The 19682-nt window shown below is 45.6% G+C and overlaps 1 protein-coding gene and 1 non-coding gene across 2 annotated transcripts in view; one reads left to right on the top strand and one right to left on the bottom strand.

Moving 5' to 3' along the window:
- SACM1L (SAC1 like phosphatidylinositide phosphatase) overlaps positions 1–16749 on the bottom strand; it is a 45349-nt gene extending 28600 nt beyond the window's left edge. The window contains exons 1-7 of the mRNA XM_004581398.4: positions 16690–16749; positions 9269–9366; positions 6350–6424; positions 4624–4751; positions 3208–3357; positions 1268–1327; positions 464–497 (exon numbers count right to left, since the gene is read on the bottom strand). Of these exons, the coding sequence (XP_004581455.2) occupies positions 464–497; positions 1268–1327; positions 3208–3357; positions 4624–4751; positions 6350–6424; positions 9269–9366; positions 16690–16721 (577 nt within the window). The 5' untranslated portion in view covers positions 16722–16749. The remainder of the gene's footprint in view (positions 1–463; positions 498–1267; positions 1328–3207; positions 3358–4623; positions 4752–6349; positions 6425–9268; positions 9367–16689) is intronic.
- A 297-nt stretch (positions 16750–17046) lies between these two features.
- Positions 17047–17119, top strand: TRNAR-ACG (transfer RNA arginine (anticodon ACG)). The gene has a single exon. It is a non-coding gene; the product is annotated as a tRNA-Arg (tRNA).
- Positions 17120–19682: the final 2563 nt, after the last annotated feature.

Below are 19682 nucleotides of genomic sequence, written 5' to 3'. Positions count from 1 at the left end.
TTTGCTATTTCAAATGACAAAGCTTTTCATTGTACTTCATCTGAGTTGCTGATCTCTGTAGCTGCTAATTTTTTCAGTCACTAAGGAAAGGTATTCCTTCATATCAGAGAGGTTCAAGTAACTCTCTGCAATTTATTGAAAACGTCAAATTCAGGCAAATAGGGCATACATGTTGTTTCTCTTTATACCACCAGAACCAAAACTCTTCAGTAGAAAATAAATCAGTCTAAAGAAGTCATTCACTATGAAAAATATAATCCTTTACAGTAAGTATTCTAACATGTCAATCAACTTCACTCTCCTAGAAAAGAAACTTACTAGTTTTGAAACATTCTTCTTAGACAGTATTTAAGCTTGTCTCTGAATCCGTTACAATAAAATGTAAATACAAACTGCTAGAAACTAGAGAGTTACAGAAGTTATATGACTAATTCTATTTAACTGCAGCGTTATGTAAGGATACAGCCATGTAACACAGGGAGAGCAAAGCGATGCACCTGAAAGAAAGACAAACACTTAGAACTGATTCAGTGTAAACAGAAGGTTCTTACGTGACCGATATTACACACAAACAAGGTAGCAAGCTATGCGTCAATAGTCATCTTAAAGGTACTCCTTTTGAGTGGCATTAGTATGCATTCAGGTTGACTATCCACAGCCTGGGGGATCCTAATAAATGCACAGAGCTGCAGAAAGCTTACTTCCCCTTTGTCCAGCTTTGCCTACACCAACTCCACTGGTCCAAGATGCTGTGCTAACTGGATGCAGCTCAAACCATCCTTTTCAAAAAAAATTTTTTTAAGTACAGGAAACAACGAGAAATGAAACAATCAGACACATCAATTTTTTAGAGTCCCCCTGTAACTTCTCCTTAGCTGGGCCCCCCTGGCCTCATGTGGCTAACCAGAAAACAAAGGCAGGAGTGTCTCCTGGGTCACTGTTGAGAGTCACAACCCCGAGAAGATATAAGCAGACACACACACACACACACACGCCTGGAGGCCTAGCCTTTGCTCTTGTTTCTCTGACACTCATTCACCAACATCCACTCTGGCTTTCTGACTTGGAGAAGGCAATGTATGCTTATTTGTGGAGTCTACAGGAGCGTAGACAAAAACCACTAGGCTTCTTCAACTAAGTCAGAGTGTAGACCTGATCCAAGTGTGCAAGTTCAACACAGACTAGACTCCGACCCACTGATCCACCCCTTGGTGACTGCAGTCATCTTACAGTAGTACTCAGAACAAAGCACACGGCAGCACATTACCTCTGGCTGAGCAGAAAGCTCTCTCAGAAGATGACCGTTCCACACAAACCGCTGATCTGCCTGAGAGAATGTGGAAAACGGAATGAAGTATCTCCTGCCAAGTTGATTCTCCACAGAAAGACAACCACACCCTTCAATGTTCATCTAGCAACTAGTACATTCCCCTGACATGCTCCAAAGAGAACAGAGTTTTGTGTGGTTTTAGGCATGTTTCTTATGTGTGAGTATCACACAGTGTCCTTACCACACTAAAGCAGCTAATGTGTTACTGAGTGACGCAAGAGAACGGGATCAGAGCTGGACACGCAGACCCAGACAGCATCCAGCAGGCTTGAATGTCCATCGTCCACCTCGCAACCTTGCCCCTCCTCCTGTATTCCTCATGCCACACACAAAACCTGGGAGTCCTCTCAGGCTCTTTCTCTCCCTTCTATTTGGTCAAGTATGTAGGAATAAACCTTCAAATCCCCTCTTAATTGCTCATTTTTGTTCCATCACCCTCGGCTGACACTTGAGTCTAGCCTAACTTCCGAGTCAGTTTCCCCGCCCTCGATTTTTGCCTTTGGCGCTCCCTGTCCACTAAATGCCAGGTCTAACAGTCCTTCCTGTATTCCACCTGCTCCAGATTCTCCATCGCTGTCTTCTAAAGATTCCAGTCCTGGCAGTGTTTAATCTACTCTGGCATCTGGTAAATCCTATCAAACTGATCTCTGCTTCCCTAGCAAACTCTAGGTCCCCATACGGGGCAGCAGGGCTTTTCTCCCTGGATCCCCTGGAAGACATTTCAGAGACACTTGATGAAAAAAAAACCTGAAGAATGTTAACCATGGGTTATAAAAATAATAGTCTCTGTTTAAAGGCCAAATTCTTTGATTGCTTGGTTTTCATGCAATTAAGCACCTGAACCCGCACAAAATTTTAATAGGATTATAAAACCTGGGGAAAGATATTAGATGCAGTTAAAGACACCCCTTGGGGAGACGCACTTCCTAGTTGGGGAGTATCTGGGCTGGAGTGCTGGCCCCACTCCTTACTTCAGCTTCCTGCTAAGATGTATCTTGGGAGGATCTGGTGACTGCTCCTCGCCACCCACATGGGAGATGTGGGCTGAGATCCTAGTTTCAGACTTTGGCCAGGCCCAACCTTAGCTGCTACAGGGACTGGGAGAGTAAGCCAGTAGAAAGGAGATCGATCTCCCTCAGTTTCTCAAAGGAAAAAAATAAAGCAAAAACAAGAGAGGATTGGGGATGCTATAAACCTTACCCAAATGAGTCAGTCAACTAAAACAGTGAGACAGATTGAACTTTATGAAATCATTCTTTAATTAACAAAAATAGCCAATTACTGGCAATATCATATGGTCCAATCTAAAATGTAACAGAAAGGTAAATTCTGTTTGCTCCTTAAACATATCTAAGATTGGGGGGGAAAAAAAGCAGCAGTAATTATCCATGTCTTCCAAGCCCAGAAACTTTGAAGCTTTCAAGGCGAGATCATATGAAATTTTTCTAAAAATGAAACTATGGGGCTGGTGTTGTGGCATAGCACATCGGGCTGCTGCCTTATACCCTGGCTTCCCATATAGGCGTCAGTTCATGCTCTGGCTCCTCAACTTCCAATCCAGCTCTCTGGGAAAGCAAGTAAGAGTTTCAGAGAGAAGCAGAGACAGAAAGAGATCTTCTATTTGCTAGTTCATTCCTTAGATGGGCTGCTTGTGCCACCTCCGGCTGCTTTCCCAGGCCACTAGCAGGGAGTCGAGCTGGAAGCAGACTGCAAGGACATAAATTGGCACCTATACGGGATGCCAGTGTCACAGGCAGCAGCTTTACCTGCTAGCCCACAACGGCCAGAATTGACAAAATCAATACAAGTTTTTATGGATGAAATGTTTATGGATAACTCTTAAAAATTAAACAAAAATAACTGATGATCAAGCTTACCCTTTCCAAGAGACTCATTTCTTGAAATTCTGGACTGGTGTTGGATAGGCGCTGCAAAGTATGTGTCAAATCGTACGTCGTTGAAAAATAAAATCCATCCACACTCAAGACATGGTTTAACATGGCTAGGAACGTTTTATTATCTTGCAACTGTAAACAAAGGAGAGCTGGCAGTTAGTATCTCATAGCTCAACAGGAAACTGTTGGAATGAGAAAATAATGAAAACAAAGCCCTCTAAGTTCACTAAGTACCACTGGCACCAGGACTGGCCCAGAGGTGGGTGCTGATCGGTTCCCCTGGACAGCTCTGGACACACAGAAGATGGCGAGGAAGCACTGCCAGGCTTGGCATGTGACCTGTCAGGTAGGACTCCTTCCCTCCCGTAGCCTCCACAGCCTCTACTGGCAAGTGCCAAGGAGCTGAGGTTACTGCGTGTCAGACACTGTCCTAGCTGGTCTTTCGCTCTGCATGGGAACCCTGCAACGCCTGTATAATTATGCTCATTGGACAAGTGAAACACATATTTGTGAGTGGCCCATAACATCAAAAGTAAAGAACAACCTACATGCTCATTCAGCTTATGTTTCTTTCACTTTAAATCAGAAATTTGAAAGAAAAACACAACAAAGACAGTTATTTTTGGATAACCATTTTCACTGGTTTTCCCCTTGGCAGAGACAGCAGGGGTCCTAGCTCGGCGAACTTCACTGAGGTGTGCTGAGCTCAGCCTGTGCTCTGGGCCGCCAGCATCCTTTGTGCCACTGAGCTCTGGGGCTGCCTGACGGCATCCCAGCTAAGTGTGCCAGCGTTCTTGGCACCAGCCACTTCTCCTATGCTCCCTTCAGGTTCAGTTTCAACTTCACATCAAAAGTTGTCACTTAGTTTCTTTGTATTTTCCTCTTTGCTGGCTGATTCTTTAGCTAATACATGACAGGAACTGACATTTAAACCATGTCACCCAGGCACAGGTATTAACTAAATCATGGTGACTGACACATGCATATATAGGAACCACAGAAACGTTAGACTGCCTGAAAAACACATTCACTGCGCGAGCACACACACACTTAAATCTACATGTGATAAAAGTGAAGAAAACTTCTCCATGGAGAAAGAGATGAAATGAGCACAGTTTCAAAGCTACCTTATATTTTAGTCCTATGTATAGGAGGATACAAAATTAAATCTGGGTGCTAAGTACATGTACATTTTCAGTTTGCTCTTTTCTCTCACAAAATTTCCTAATTTTTTGAAAAAATTTTTAATGGCTAGGCAGAAAGGTAAGAACAATTTTTTTCTTCTTACATAGGCTGGTTAAAGGACTAGGCTTAGCATAAAACAAACATTCTTAGTATACCACAACCCTCTATCTCAGGTAGAAATGGGTTTTACGATTCACTGCTTCCAGTTATTACCTGAATATCAGTTAAGTGCAACATTGTCTTCTTATAAGAAAGGACATCGAAATCTGTTGCTTTCCAGATTACATGATTGAAAAATTCACCAATTTTTATCTTTTTGGTAATGACAATGAGATAATTACCTGTAAAAAGCAAAACCAAACACATGTAAACATGAAAAAGAGCCACTCCAAAGCTGAAAGCAGCCGCCCTGGGACTGGGCGGGGTGCCTGGCGTACCAACCCTCTGCCTGTGGCACTGACAAACCACACGGACTCTGACTCTATTCCACTGTCTGTCGCTTACAAGTAAAATAAAATAATCTTAAAAAGAAAAAAAAGCAGTCCTTACTGTGTAAACTTTAGAGGCTGACAAACATGCTTCTCAGACAAAAAGCCTGTTTTTTTTTAAATCAATTTTACCATTCATGAACCAAAAGACCAAAACATTATTTACAAAAATTCCCACTGAAACATTAAGCTTCTGTTCAAAGAGATAAAAGCAAAAGTTCTTAATAAGAGTGGCCATCTCAGCAGATGGACATTAGAAACATTTCCCTTTCAGCCCGACAGGCAGAACTGTGCTAAGTCACAAGACCTGACTGCTGCAGGACCATGGCCTGCCTGCGTCCCTCCTCTGTCCTTCACAGCACTCGCAATGGCAGGGAGCACACTGCGACAGCCTAACTATCAGGTCCTGCAACACCACAGGATGAGTGGCCACAAACCAAGGCATCATCGCAGCCTACGCATGGTACATCAGTTCTGGGCCTCAGCCACCTCCTCCCACAATGAATCAGAGCACCGCCCCCTGCATCAAATTTTAAGGTCTGTTCAATGCTCTACCCACAATGTTTGCCTGCATACGTCTTCTCCTCAGACTGTCACACCACAGTGAAGTGACACACTACTCACACACCTATCTCCCCAGACTGAACTGAAAGACAAACAGATTCCTAAAGCAGCGTAAACCACAATGTTGAAGCAGCAGCAACTTCTTAAAAGTTCAATGAAATGAACTTCAGATTATACTTACTAACTCAGAACCACGCTACATTCATTAACTACATTCATAGCACTGTGTCCTACCAGTATAGGGTCCAACAATACTTCAGCCCCAATAAAGCATTATAATTATTTAAATATTTGTGGAATTTATGAAAACCCTCTACCTGAGTAGGGGTTTCAAAATGAAACCAAATGCGTAACTTTTTTTTCTTTTAAAATAGAACCATGGCAGGGAGGGGGCACGGCGGTTCAACAAACTAATACCCTGCCTTGTAGCTCTGGCATCCCGAAAGAGCACCATTTCGTGTTCTGGCTGCTCCACTTCCAATCCAGCTCCCTGCTTAGCCTGGGAAAGCAGTGGAGAATGACTCCAGTCCTTGGACATCACACCCATGTGGGAGACTCTGAAGAAATTTCTGGCTCCTGATTGCTTAGTTCTGGTAGTTGCAGCCATTTGGGGAGTGAACCAGCAGATGGAAGATCCTCTCTACCTCTGCTTCTCTATGTAAATCTGCCCACCAAATGCAAACATAAACCTTTAAATATATATACATATATAAATGTAGACTATATATATATAAATGTAGACTAATAAAAGCCAACCACCAGCGAAACATTTTGGAAGTCAATGACTAATACCTAGCCTGCACTGACATGAACTATATCTTCATCTTAGACTCTGACACCGGCAATCTGATCACCATTCTTTGCCAGTTCAGGTCATTTTCCCTTACCTGCCACCAGATGAATTGTGCCCAGTACGCCGAATATTGGTCTTGTGACAGCTGAAGGAGGAACATCTTTCTTGGCTTTGAAATTTAAAAAACCAGAAGAAAAAAAGAAGAAATGGAAAAAGCAAAGCTCATTACCGAAATGGAAATTCAATTATTCAGTCTGAACTCAACAGTCACTTCAGCACAATCAACGTGATCTTTTATAGCAGGACAACGTCCCTTGATGAACATCAGACTTCTACTCTGGGCTCACAAAATGCAGACGTCCTCATGACATGTCAAATAAAGGTCTCTCTGTCTACCTAGAATATAGTCAAGGTAACCAAGTTCAGCTTGCTCACCAGCTAACTGTGAGTTAGTTGTAATCTCAATTTTCAACCAAATTTATCCAAACTTTTGTCAGAAACTACTCAGCCTTTCTAAAGAGTTAGAGAGTAAACAGAAGTGGGGGTCTGAGACAAGATTTTCCCCTCAACATGCAGCTATCAGAACGCAGTGCCAAGATTCGCCTGTGTACTGAGGCCTCCAGAGATGGAGGCAGAGGAAGGCAGGCTGGGAAGAGAAAGGCAAAGCCTCCTCCTGAGCCTCACGGGCATCGGTCCAGGCACACAGGGAGGGGTCACCACTCACCCCGCTTTTAGCAGTGATGGCCTCATGCACAAAACAGAGCCTCAGATCACAGCACTCTTCGCAATTACAAAACTTGAAAATAATGTGAGGGCCCGGCAGCATGGCCTAGCGGCTGGGGTCCTCGCCTTGAACACGCTGGGATCCATGTGGGCGCTGGTTCTGGTCCCAGCAGCTCCACTTCCCATCCAGCTCCCTGCTTGTGGCCTGGGAGGGCAGTCGAGGACGGCCCAGAGCTTTGGGACTCTGCACCTGTGTGGGAGACCTGGAGGAGGTTCCAGGTTCCTGGCTTCAGATAGGTGCAGCGCCGGCCATTGTGGTCACTTGGAGAGTGAATCATCGGATGGAAGATCTTCCTCTCTGTCTCTCCTCTCTGTATATCTGACATAAATAAACAAATCTTAAAAAAAAAAAAAAAAAAAAAAGAAAAAATAATGTGTTTCATAAAACAAACTTTGCAGTGATCTAATGTAGAAAAGAAGGTCCAAAGCGGAACTAGAAAGAGGCCTATCATCAAACCACCTAATTTTTGCCGAGTGCCAAATTACCTCTGCTTTTCATAGTCCCAACACACATTAGAACAAAGGCTCTGAGAAAGAATAAAGAAAGCTGTTCTCCTGTTTGAGCTACAAAATCCCAAAATTACACGGCTGTAAAACTTTTCCTTCAACTAGAGCTTATTCTTCTCTGAAGCCTACTTTAGAAACACTGCTACAAATCCAAACCCTGGTTCTTAAAGGTGGTCTTAACAGTTGATGCTTAGAGAAAACCAAATAAAAAATCAGCTCTAAAACAAATAAAAACAGTTAATGCCGTTATTCCGACTAAAACGATTATGAATATAATTTAAAAGTTACTTCCATTTCTCTTAATTAGTGCTATCTCACAACTAAATAACATGAAAATTAGGAATGTCAGTAAAATGAAAAGCTCAGAAAAAAAATCTTAATATATTAAGATTATTGGATAAGCCTAAAGGTAGCATTAATAGAGGTACTAATTTTATTAACCACAGTATAATTGCAATAAAACTGTGGTCATTGCCACAATGCACACTAGTTGTACATGAAAGAAAGAAAAACAAAAAACTTTTTCTGCAATCCTCATGATAAAAAGAAAATGGCCAAGAAACTTCTAGCAATGCAGGTCCTTATCACCATGGACTTTGGGTCCAAGTACTTCACCACGTAACTACCTTTGACCTCTTGGTTTCATCATCACATTCCAGCTATTCACCACCTCTAGCCTTTAGTCTAATTCAACAGGTTTACAATCTCTACGGATAAATGTCACTGAAAAATGAAACGGAACAGACAGATATCCACATTAAAGACAATGTGAAAGATATAACGTGATTAAACTATAGGAAAAGTGCGCTATCATTTGTCAGAATCAACTATTTGGGGCAGCCACTCACAATGTCAACTGGCAAACTAAAACAGAGCTCAACCTCCATCCGATCGAAGGAAAACCACAGCTGGTCCCTGCCAGGGTAATCAGCCAAGGAAATGAAAGGTTTCCGTCCACACTATCTTACTTGCACTTCACTAACTCACTGAAAATATGTTCCTATTTTTGTTTACCTATTCCTAAGATATTTGGTGAATATCTCCTTTGGTTACTGAAACATTACACTTTAAGAAAAACAAAGATGGAGACTTGGAAGCGAACTGGCATCTCTACATGGTATATGGAATTCTTAAAGTGTTATCATGTGGCACCTTAATTTGTCACCAAGTAATTGATCTATTTGGAAATCAAGAATGTTTCACATGAGTCAAAAACAAACAAACAAAAATCTTTTTTTTCCACAAAAAAGCAAAACCAAAATATAACTGCATAGTTACTAAAAGTTAGATACCTTTGTTGCTAAATATATTTTATTCTTTCAACTATGAAATTATCCTCAGACCAAGCAATTTCTAAATAAAAACTGTTAAAGTTCCAAACAGTGAAAAGTCAAAACTTTCACAAATACCTTAAATCTTAGGGCTAGAAAGGAGCTTAGATCCGTAAACTAAACTTGTTAGGACATGGGTAAGGGAGCAAAAAAAGAAATAATGACATTTTTAAATCTTTACAGACAATAAACTGCTACTCAAAACTTTCAAGATCACTGTACCTCTTCATAGAGAAGAGAGCATAAAACTCATCCATAAAAACTACACAACAGCAGAAACTGTAAAATCTTACTAGTAAGGCACTCCCAGAGCCACATACTGACAATTTTTAGTTACTGTAATTCACGTATAAAATCTCAGAGAGACACTTGTACACTGGACTAGGAAATACCTGCGAGGGTCACTTCTGTGGATACGCGGTCAATGGTCAGCACGTCGTCTGCTCCGTCATCGCAAGCTTCCACATAAAACTTCTCGGGTGTGATATGCCTGGGAAGAAATCGAAAAGCACACATCGCTAAATCAAAAGAAGTGAAGACTCCTAAAAATCTGCGCCCGGATGGGGCCCGCGAAGGAAGCTCCTGGCTCTGGATCGGCTCAGCTCCAGCCGTCACAGCCAGATGCGGAGTGAACCAGCAGACAGGAGAGCTTTTTGTCTCTGCTCCTCTCTGTAAATCTGCCTTTCCAATAAAAACAAACATTTTAAAAACAATCACAACAAAAAATAATATAATAGAAAGTACTGATGTCTGTGTAATCCAGTTACTTAAATAATTGGACTCTGATAGAATGTTACTGGAATTAAATGATTTCTCAGTCCAAACACACTGTTCAAACATAACTACGATACATGACATATTAACTATATAATAATGCTTTAATTTATATCTATCTCCAGTTGCTTTAAACTGATAATTTTAGTACACAGGAGTACTTCAAAAAGCTCCTGGAAGATGGAACCTAAAAAAACAGCTTATTTTGGTGCAAACATTTTTAAATCAGTCTTCTCACAATACACATCTTTATGCATTTTTCCTCAAATGTATGGATTTCTAAAATTTATACCAAAATAAGCTTTTTAAAAAAGATTTATTTTTTGTATTGGAAAGTCAGATTTACAGAGAGAAGGAAAAACAGAAAGAAAGATCTTCCATCTGCTGGTTCACACCCCAAGTGGCCACAGCAGCCAGAATTGAGTTGATTCGAAGCCAGAAGCTTCATCCGGGTCTCCCAGGCAGGTGCCAAGGCCTTGGGCCGTCCTCGACTGCTTTCCCAGGCCACAAACAGAAGCTGGATGGGAAGTGGGGCTGCTGGGATTAGAACCAGTGCCCATATGGGATCCTGGCACATACAAGGCGAGGACCTTACATCTCACCAGGCCCAAATTCCCGGTGTTTACCCAAAGTGAAGCCATCGGCTCACACAATGCATGGGACATTATTCCACAGACACGTAGCTGTACACCTAGTGAAATACTGCACAGTCATTAAAAAGGAAGGAAATTCTGACACTCATACCACATTACGGTGAGATAAAACAACCACAAAGGAAAAAATAAACTAATTTGGGTACATGAGGAACCTAAAATAGTCAAATTCAGAGACAGAGAGTAAGATGGGGTTGCTAAGGACTGAGGAGACGAGAGATTAACTGTTTTCTGAGTACAGAGCTTCAGTTTGGCGAGACAGAAGGCAGTGTAACGGTCGTTCCACAGAATGTGCCCAACGCCCCTGAGCCGTACTGAGAAATGGTTAAAATCGTAAATTTTATACGTTGCTAAAAACAAAATGTGTTCATTTATCTGAGGCAGGCAGGCAGGGAGAATTTCTATCTGCTGTTTCACTCCAAAAATGCCTATTAACGGCCAGAGCTGAAGCCAGGGCCCAAGAACTGAGCGCAGCCTCCCTCAGGAGCGGCAGGAACCCGGGCGTCTGAGCCGGCAGCAGCGCCCTCCAGGCTCTGCACTGTGGGCAACTGGAGGATTCACACCCAGGAATGCTGATGTGGAAGGTAGGCTTCTTAACCGGTAAGGGTGTCTGTATGTGCTTGTAAGCACAAACAATAAAACTGCAGACAGCTGTAGAAGAGTCTGTTTAACTGTACGGATGGATTCCACTGGTCTTCAACCAGAGTAGCCTAATAAGAAAGTAGCCTTCCTAAGCAGGTAACTTCTATTTCCTAGGTGCCAAGTCGATGCAGCGTGCTTCAGCACCTAAAGGAGTCCTTGCCTCACCTTAGTTTCAGCTGACTTTTTTAAAAGAAAAAAAGGAACAGAAACTACCTTCAGGGACCCGACGTGATAGCCTAGTGGCTAAAATCCTTGCCTTGCATGCACCAGAACCCCATATGGGTGCAGGTTCTATTCTCGGCAGCCCCACTTCCCATTCAGCTCCCTGCCTGTGGCCTGGGAAAGCAACTGAGCACGGCCCAAAGCCTTGGGTTCCTGCACCTGCATGGAAGACCCAGATGAAGCTCCAGGCTCCTGGCTTTGGATCAGCTCAGCTCCGACCGTCACGGCTGCTTGGGGAATGAATCAATGGATGGAAGATCTCTGTCTTTTCTCCTCTCTGTATATCTGACTGTGCAATAAGAAAAATAAATCTTTAAAAAAAATTACCTGTAATGTATCTGGTAATATGTTCCTATTTTTGTTTTGCCATTTCCAGTTCATCACGGTCTGACATTGTCCATGTTTACACAAATGTTTTTAAAGCAAAAAAGGAGTTGCCACATAGAATATTTAGAACTGGCTGGAAGTTTAAAAAGTATGAATTTCACACTGTAAACATATCAATATTCCATTTTCCATGTTAAAAATCCATTTGGATGGATCAACTATTTTCAGCTGTAAGTAACTCCTTCTGACACATCCACAGACTAGGGCAAGGGTAATCCGAGAAGAGGAAGCAACCCGAGTACCACCGCGGATGGAAAGATCACCAGCGATCCAGCAGTGTGCCAAGGTCAGCTCTCAAGGACATGACTGTGCGGCCAAGGACAGTCCCCCGACCGTCTTTCACAATGACAGGATATATATCAGCCAGTGGCCTCACTGAAGCATTGGGAAGACAAATGTTCCGAAGAATACATGCCCCATGTCCCCAAACGTCCATGCTAGCAAGACTCACTGAGGAGCATCTGCCAAAGCTGGACATTGGGAGCCCAAAAGGACTCAAGAAAAGGCTCATTGTAAAGATGCTCTCTAGGGGCTGGGACTGTGGCACAGTGGGCTGAGCTGGTGCCACCACCAATGCCAGCATCTCATATGAATCTCATCTCATGTCCTGACAGTTCTACTAACAACCCAGCTCCCTGCCAGTGTGCCTGGCAGAGCAACAGAAGATGGTCCTGCACCCACATGGGAGACTCCCACAAGAAGCTTCCGGCTTTAGTCTGGTCCAACCTTGGCCATTGTGACCACTTGGGGAGTGAACCAGCAAACAGAAGTTCTGTCCCTTTCAGTAATTCTATTTTTTTTTTTTACTTTTATTATTATTATCATTTTATGATACAGTTCCATAGGCCCTAGAATTCTCCTTACCCCCTCTCCAGGACCCCTCCACCCACACTGAGTTCCCCTATATTATTACTATAGTATAGTTCTTCATAAACAGTCATATGTCCATCACTGCGGGCATGGACAATGGCAGAGAGTCCAACATTCAATTGTCAAGATATGGTTAAGTTTCATTGGGAGTCCATCTTTGATCTGGAACTAGAGATGCATACTGCATTGTACCCTCACATCTGGATATGACACTCTCCATTAGTTACTGAATACCCCCTTAAATGAAAAGCCACAAAACAAAATCAACAGAAAGAATAAATTTACAATGCCATAAAGTCCTTTAAAAAAAAAAGAAGAAAAAAGTTTCTAATGCATTCTAAATAATCTGTAAGATGATTGGCGAAATTAAAACATAAACATGACTTCATCATTTCTAGGTGGCAAATGGGCGGCTCTCACAGTGCTGTGGACTGTTCATTCCGGCCTCCGTCCCGCTTGTCCAAATTCACCGGAAACCAATCCTGAGATAGAACGTGTACGTTACCCGGACCTTGAGCATCTAACACAGCAAGAGCAGCTTCCCACGGCGGCCCGAGGGCCTGCTACAGAAGCTCAGCCAGGGCAAGGTGCAGGCAGAGCTCAGGGCGGCACACTGGGCCCCATCCCAGCTGTCAAGCCAGAAATACCTGTGCAGTGCTAAGATCCTCATTTTACATGAGAAACTCACTTACGAGGTTAAGTACCATGTCCACCTAGATCCATACAAACCAAGCAGGAGGTTGCGATTTAATCCAAGCCTTTCCTGAGTTAAAAACCCTGGGATCTCTAAGGCTCCACCATGGAGGTGATCAGCACACGAAGATCCAAACAGAAAGAAATTTTCCGATAAAAGTCTCAAAATAAACCCAATCTTAATGCCAGATGTTAGCCAAGTCTGGCAGATGTGGGGAAATAAGGTCAGGGGGCAAACTGTGAGAGGCTGAAGCATGACGGCTAAGAAACGATCCAACGAAACAGACATGATGAGCGGGGAAGTGGAGGATGACCCCAGGCCACAGGAAGGCGCGCTTCACCAGGGCAGAGATGGACCAGAGAAAACGGACAGTAGGACACAGGGTTTCCGTCTAAAACCCCACGCACTTCAACACCTACATAAACTCCACTGCAATACTAGGCAGAGACAGACAGCCAGGGCCAAATCAGGCCAACGTCGGCAGCCAGACACACACTCCAGATCGCTCCCATGGGTGGCAGGGCCTAGCACCTGAGCCATCCCCCGCTGTTCCCAGGGTGCACACGCAGCAGCAGGTGAAACTGGAGGCAAAGCCAGGACGCCAACCAGGCACCTGGATACAGGCTGCAGGTGGAGCAGACGCAGCATCTTACCTGCTACACCAAACACCTACACCAGGATACTTCCATTAAAAAAAGATCCAGCTTTTATACACACGACTGGCTCTTCATGTACCTGCAAGGCTGACACCGAGAGCTCTTCCATCCACTGGTGTGCTCCTGCAATAGCTGCACTGGTAGGGACCTGGCCAGCTCAAAGCCAGGAGCGCTATCTGGGTCTCCTACATGGGTGGCAGGGGAGCAAGGTTCACAGGCCATCTCCCCCTGCCTGCCTGGATGCATTAGCAGCATCAGAGCAAAGCAGCCAGGACTCAAACCTGCACTCTGATATAGGATGCTGGGTGTCTGTACACTCACCCGTTTTTCTTAAAACACATCGGGGGGGGGGGGGGGGGCAAATGAGATGGCACAGAAGGTCAATCCTCCACCTGTGGGACCAACATCCCACAGGGGCAATACTTCAAATCCCAGCTCTTCCACTTCTAAGCCAGCTTCCAGTTTATGGCCTGGGAAAACAGTGGAGGATGGCTCAGGTCGTTGGACTCCTGACCCGTGGGAGACCTGGAAAGAAGCTCCAAGCTCCAAATCAGCTCAGCTCTGGCCATTGCAGCCATCTGGGGGTTGAACCAGCAAACGAAGATTTCTCTCTCTCCCCTCCAATCGCCCTTTCTCTCTCTCCCTTACTCTGTAACTCTTCCAAATTAAATAAATAAATCTTAAGCAAAATCCTGCATCTCCTGGCATTTACGTCCTGCTTTGCTTTTAATGTTTACTTACTCATTTAAAAGACAGTTACAGAGACAGGAGGAGAGCCAGAGACTGAAACCTTACATCTTCTGGTTCACTCCCCAAACTGCTGAGTTGATGCCAGGAGCTTAAAACTCCAACCATCCAACCACATCTCTCCCATGTGAGTAGCAGGGACACAAGAAAGCAGGCCTTCTGCTGCTGCTGCTTTCCCAGGCGCTCGAGCAAGGAGTCGGATAGAGTCAAACAGCTGCAACTCCACCAGGAGATGCTTACAGCTGCTGCGCCTCCTGGGGCAAGCATTCAGCCTATTAGTTAAATTACCTCTATCTCACTGGGTACCAGGGTTCGAACCCCAGCTCCAGCTCCCTGCTAGTGCAGGCCCTGAGAAGCAGTGGTGACAGTCAAGACATGGATTCCTGCTGTCCCGTGAATTGGGCTCAGTTCTCTAGCGGAGCCCAGCCATGGTGGGAAGCTGGGGTGTGAACCAGCCAGAGGAGAGCTCCTCTCTCCTTGGAACTACAGAGTTACTAAGTCCTACCAATTCTTAAATGAGCCAGAAACCAATTCTACTTTCAAACGTTCAGACAGGATGCCTTGTTTTAAAGCCTGGAACAACAGGCTTTGGAGCAGAAAGGACCAAAGTGGAAAGGAAAAAAAAAAAAGAAGGAATTGACTGCAATCGACAAACCTCTGGGTAAAGGGCAACAAAGTGGCAACTTCCGGCACTTACAGAAGGCGAAGCCCAGTCTCTGACCCTCAGCCCAAGGGAAAGCAGGCGGACAGAGCTAGCACAGGACTTCTCACAGGACCCTGGGCTGACTGTTTCTCACAAAAGTTTATAGTTTCCTGTTCTCACAAAAATCAACACACAGCCATTATCCTCACCCTTCAAAGCCCCCTCGTGGATGGATGCAGAGGGGCTTGGGGGTCGTAGGGTGTGCACAGGCAGCTCCAAAACAAGCAAGGTACTTCTGGAGCCGTTCTAGCTAGTTGGCCAGGAGAAGCCGATAAGCAAATGCTGGGCTCCCGGCTGGGCTCCCCGCTGCCGCCACGCAGGTGAGACCTGGGGAAGGATCCATTCAACTCCCCCACCCCGCCTATCAGAAACAATAAGCTAATTAGCCCAGCTGTAGCCAACTCAAAGCCTCCATTCTTCCAGCAAGCAACAGGCCCAACAAGTACCTTGCAAAAAAGGCAGAGAGAGAGAAGAGGCAAGGTGGAGCGGAAACTGGCTCAAGTGTCCAGGTTTTCAGGAAGATTTACAGTCAACAGCAGGAACAAAACGGGGTGGGGGAGCTGAGGGGACAGAACTGTACAAAAAGTCACCTCAATTAGTACTGTAAAATATTAAGACGACCTTTCTCCCAATTCTGCACCGCAGGTCACACTGAACCTTCTAGAAAGTCAACTATCGGGCTTGTGGCTGGGGGCGGTGATGGGGGCTCAGAAGTGCCCAAATCGCATTTTGCTGTCCTCACTCCCTCCCCCACCAGGGAAATAGGATCCCCGTGCCTCAGTAGCGAGATATTTGTTCACTTCTATACAAGACAGATACACTATACGGCCACCAGGCTTTCCAGCAGCCCGGAGGCAGACACAGGCGTCACCGGGACGAGCCAAGGCTCTCACTCCACGATTCTCAGCGCCGCAGACAGCCCCTCGCACCCCCAAAGCTCAAGCACCCGGTTTTAGGAAAAAAAAAAACAAATTGTGAGAATTCTGAAGGGCGGCCCTCGTCTTGTCCATCAAGACAGGAAGCTGCTCCGAGGCGGAGCCACATTTAAACCAAAGGGATCCTTCCGGATCCTGACAGTACTGACTCCACTTTTAAACTTTCCTCGTCTTCTTGCTCCCTGAGACTGACGCTCAGGCAGGCTTCGACGGCCCAACACGCCGTGCAAGGTTAGGTCCGTGGAAAACAACAGAAAGCTGGCGGCTTATTGCTTTTCTAAAAGCCGTAAGGACAAAACACCGCCACACCGAGCAGGGAGGTGCATGCCCTGCAAAAAATAAATAAATAAATAAATAAATAAATAAAATAAAAAATAGGTGTGTGTGGTGGGGGTGCTGCACCCCGACAGCACCGAGGCCGAGCCTCCCGGGCGGGGCCTCTCCGGGGCAGCCGAGGCGGGCCGGGCGAGCTCCCGCACCGAACCTGCCGTCGTCCTCCCGCCCGCCGCCCTCGGCCCCCGGCGACTCACAGCTTCAGCTGCTCGTAGGCTGTGGCCGCCATCCTGCGCTCCCGCCACCTCGGTCACCCCAGCCCGGTGGCCGCAGCGCCCGGCCTAGCCGCACCCCTCGGCCCGTGGAAGCCCACGGCAGGCGGCCGCGGACAAACCAGTGAGCCTGCTACGAAACGCGCAAGGCGCCGTCGGCGCAGCGGATTGGAGCGTGCCTCCAGAGCGCCGTGACGTCGCCGCCGCGGATTGGTGGAGGGCAAAGGCGCCACGGAACTGCGGCTGCGCGCCACGACGCCGGCCTGGAGGGCTGGTGCAGCCAGTCTGTAGAAGCTGCGTCAAATGCAGATGAGGCGTCGCAGCAGAGGCTTCTGTAGCACGGGGCCAGTGGCGCAATGGATAACGCGTCTGACTACGGATCAGAAGATTCTAGGTTCGACTCCTGGCTGGCTCGTCGTGTTCCTTTTTTGCCACGTTTGTGCCTCAGAGGGCTTCTTTGGAGCGGACTGGGACAATACTAAGATTCAACGTCTTGATTTTCAACGCCTCTCCTGGGTCCCCAGGGTGTTTTTTTTTTAACTTGTATCTGCGGCGCCAGGCATGCACATGACGCGTCTCTAATGGGGTGCAGCCCTCCTTTGGTCCCCATTACCACGGAGCCTCTGCAACCCCCGTCCTGACGCAGCTGTCCGCTGCGCGCGCCCAGCGGATCCGCAGGGGCTGGGAGTCTGCCGCCCTGGCCCAGGGGGAGACCCCATTCCAGACCCGAGCCCTCGAATTCCATCGGGAGGTTTGGGCAATGGAAGGACCCTGCAAATCTAGCCAGCTCCTGTTCTTGGTTCCACAGGTGCCCCGGCTCGGAAGCCTGGAGGACACGAAAGGGCCGCCAAAGGCCCCGAAACCTCGCAGTGGCCACGTCCCTGTCCACTACTCTCCGGCCCATCAGATAATTCGCACAATACATTTTAACTCAAAGAAATTAAGATGATCCATAACGACAGATTATTGAGCATAAAACTAACGGGAAATAAGCTCCCAAGATCATTACTACCAACGCTATTAACACTTTTTTTTCCTTATGGACACCTCCCTTCCCATTTATAAACAAACATACCTGCGCGTGTATTTTTCCATTTGGGGCTACCATGTCTTCCTTAAATTTTTGTCTGAGATTTATGATCATCAAATATCCTTTGAAGATATTTCCTCAAGGAACAAGTTTTTTTATTATCATATTTTACATATAAAATATTTTGTTTTTCTATATAAATAACCATTAACTACAGGAAATAAGAATGACAGGTCACATGTCTGAAGTATAATTTATGTTGAAAAAGTAGAATAAGACATTTTGGTAATATATCAAGCCATTCCATATACCTTTCATTCAATTCTACACATTTCAGCACCTAGTTCTCTTCACTTTTGTTTCCAAGAACTAGGTGTTTTTAATATAACCCTTATGCTGGAAATTTAGGTTATAACCAGTTGGACATGATTTTTATATATGATGCTATTGTTTTGTTAAGAATTTCTAGATGTAAAAATGACTCAGTGGACATTTTGAAGAATCACTTTATGAACATTCTAAGGATTTTTTTTGATACATGTTTTCAAATAATTGCTCTCCAAACACACACACATTCTGGTAGTATCTTTTTTTTCTCATAAATTGTATCACTTCCTGAAATGCAATACTTTTTTTTCACACCTATTTAAACGGAAAGGTTTTTTATTGTTGTTGTTGGCCACATCTACTTGGAGCTTTTGGTAGGGACAGTCCACACTGCCCACATGAACCATCTCTTTGGAGAGGATTCTCCCTTCCCAGCTAGTGTCCGGGGTCAGTGGTTGGTCTCATGCCAGCACAGGCCCACCGTCTTGTCCTGGACAGCTTGGGCCACTGGAGGGGCGGTCCCTGGAAGCAGCCTGTCCCTGGACCCTCCTTGGCCAGGGAGTTTCTGACCACTCTCCCGTTTCCCCCACACTTGTCTATGTGCACTGCATTCTGGAGTTCAACCCAGAGAATGCAAACCCCACTTTTATCCAGCAGCCTAGGAGGGAAAATCCATTCTTTTCATAGACTGCCCGAGGGTTTGGCTTGTGCCGGCCTACTCTCTCTAGGGGTCTTGGTGCTTTACCTTGGGCCTCTCATTCATCCAGAAACAGTTCCCCGTTCTCATAGTCTGTCATCACACCTGCAAAGTCTCCTTCCTCTTCACTGGTCTCAGGGATTCGTAGGATGGAAGACAGGGACGTGCGTGGCCCAGCTTTGGCTAACGAAAGCATGCGTGGAGTGAACCAGTGGATGGAGAGGTCTTTCTGTGTCTAACTATGTCACTCGATCTCCAAAATACACAAAAACAAACCTTCGCCAAGAGAGGAGCTCACTGCACACACACAAAAGGCCCACGAAACACCATCATTATGTTGGCGAGCACTTTAATAGTCTACAAATTGGTGTTGTTTCATTGTCATAATATTCTGGGTAATTTTGCAGAAGAGTAGAATTTTGAATAATTTTATACTAAACAAAGAGGCAGAGGAAACTAATTCCCTGGCACGGTGAAACTTGCATGCATCGCATGGCAACCTCCTACATGTGAAAGGTAGCTTCTATTTTTCACTCCCTTTCTTCCTCTTTTTCTCTCCTGCTCAAGTTACTTCCCATACTACCTGGGAAGTGAAGACTATTTCTTGGCACACAAACAGAGTACAGAAGAGAAAGTGGGTCCTAGTAGACAGAGGTTTAAGACCCGGATCTCAGGCCCAGCTGCTGTGCAAGGCGCCAGTGTCCGCACAAGGCCCCCTTTCAGGGATGCAAAGCCCAGTGTTTCCCGGGCTGGGAAGGGCTGTCAAGTTCCCTCCCCTCTCTCAGGCGTGAACACTGTCAGCTTTCATGGCGCACACGGGACTCAGCGTCCACAGCCTTGAGGATGCGGGGAGGTGAGCAGAAGGCCCTGGTTATGCTGCCAGCTGCCCAGGATGCCGTGGTGGCGAGCAGGCGACTCGGGTTG

The sequence above is a fragment of the Ochotona princeps genome, chromosome 21 (assembly GCF_030435755.1).
Source record: "Ochotona princeps isolate mOchPri1 chromosome 21, mOchPri1.hap1, whole genome shotgun sequence".
NCBI classification, from domain to species: domain Eukaryota; kingdom Metazoa; phylum Chordata; class Mammalia; order Lagomorpha; family Ochotonidae; genus Ochotona; species Ochotona princeps.
Note: the sequence above shows the minus strand (reverse complement) of the source record. Positions and strands in the feature narration are given on the sequence as shown.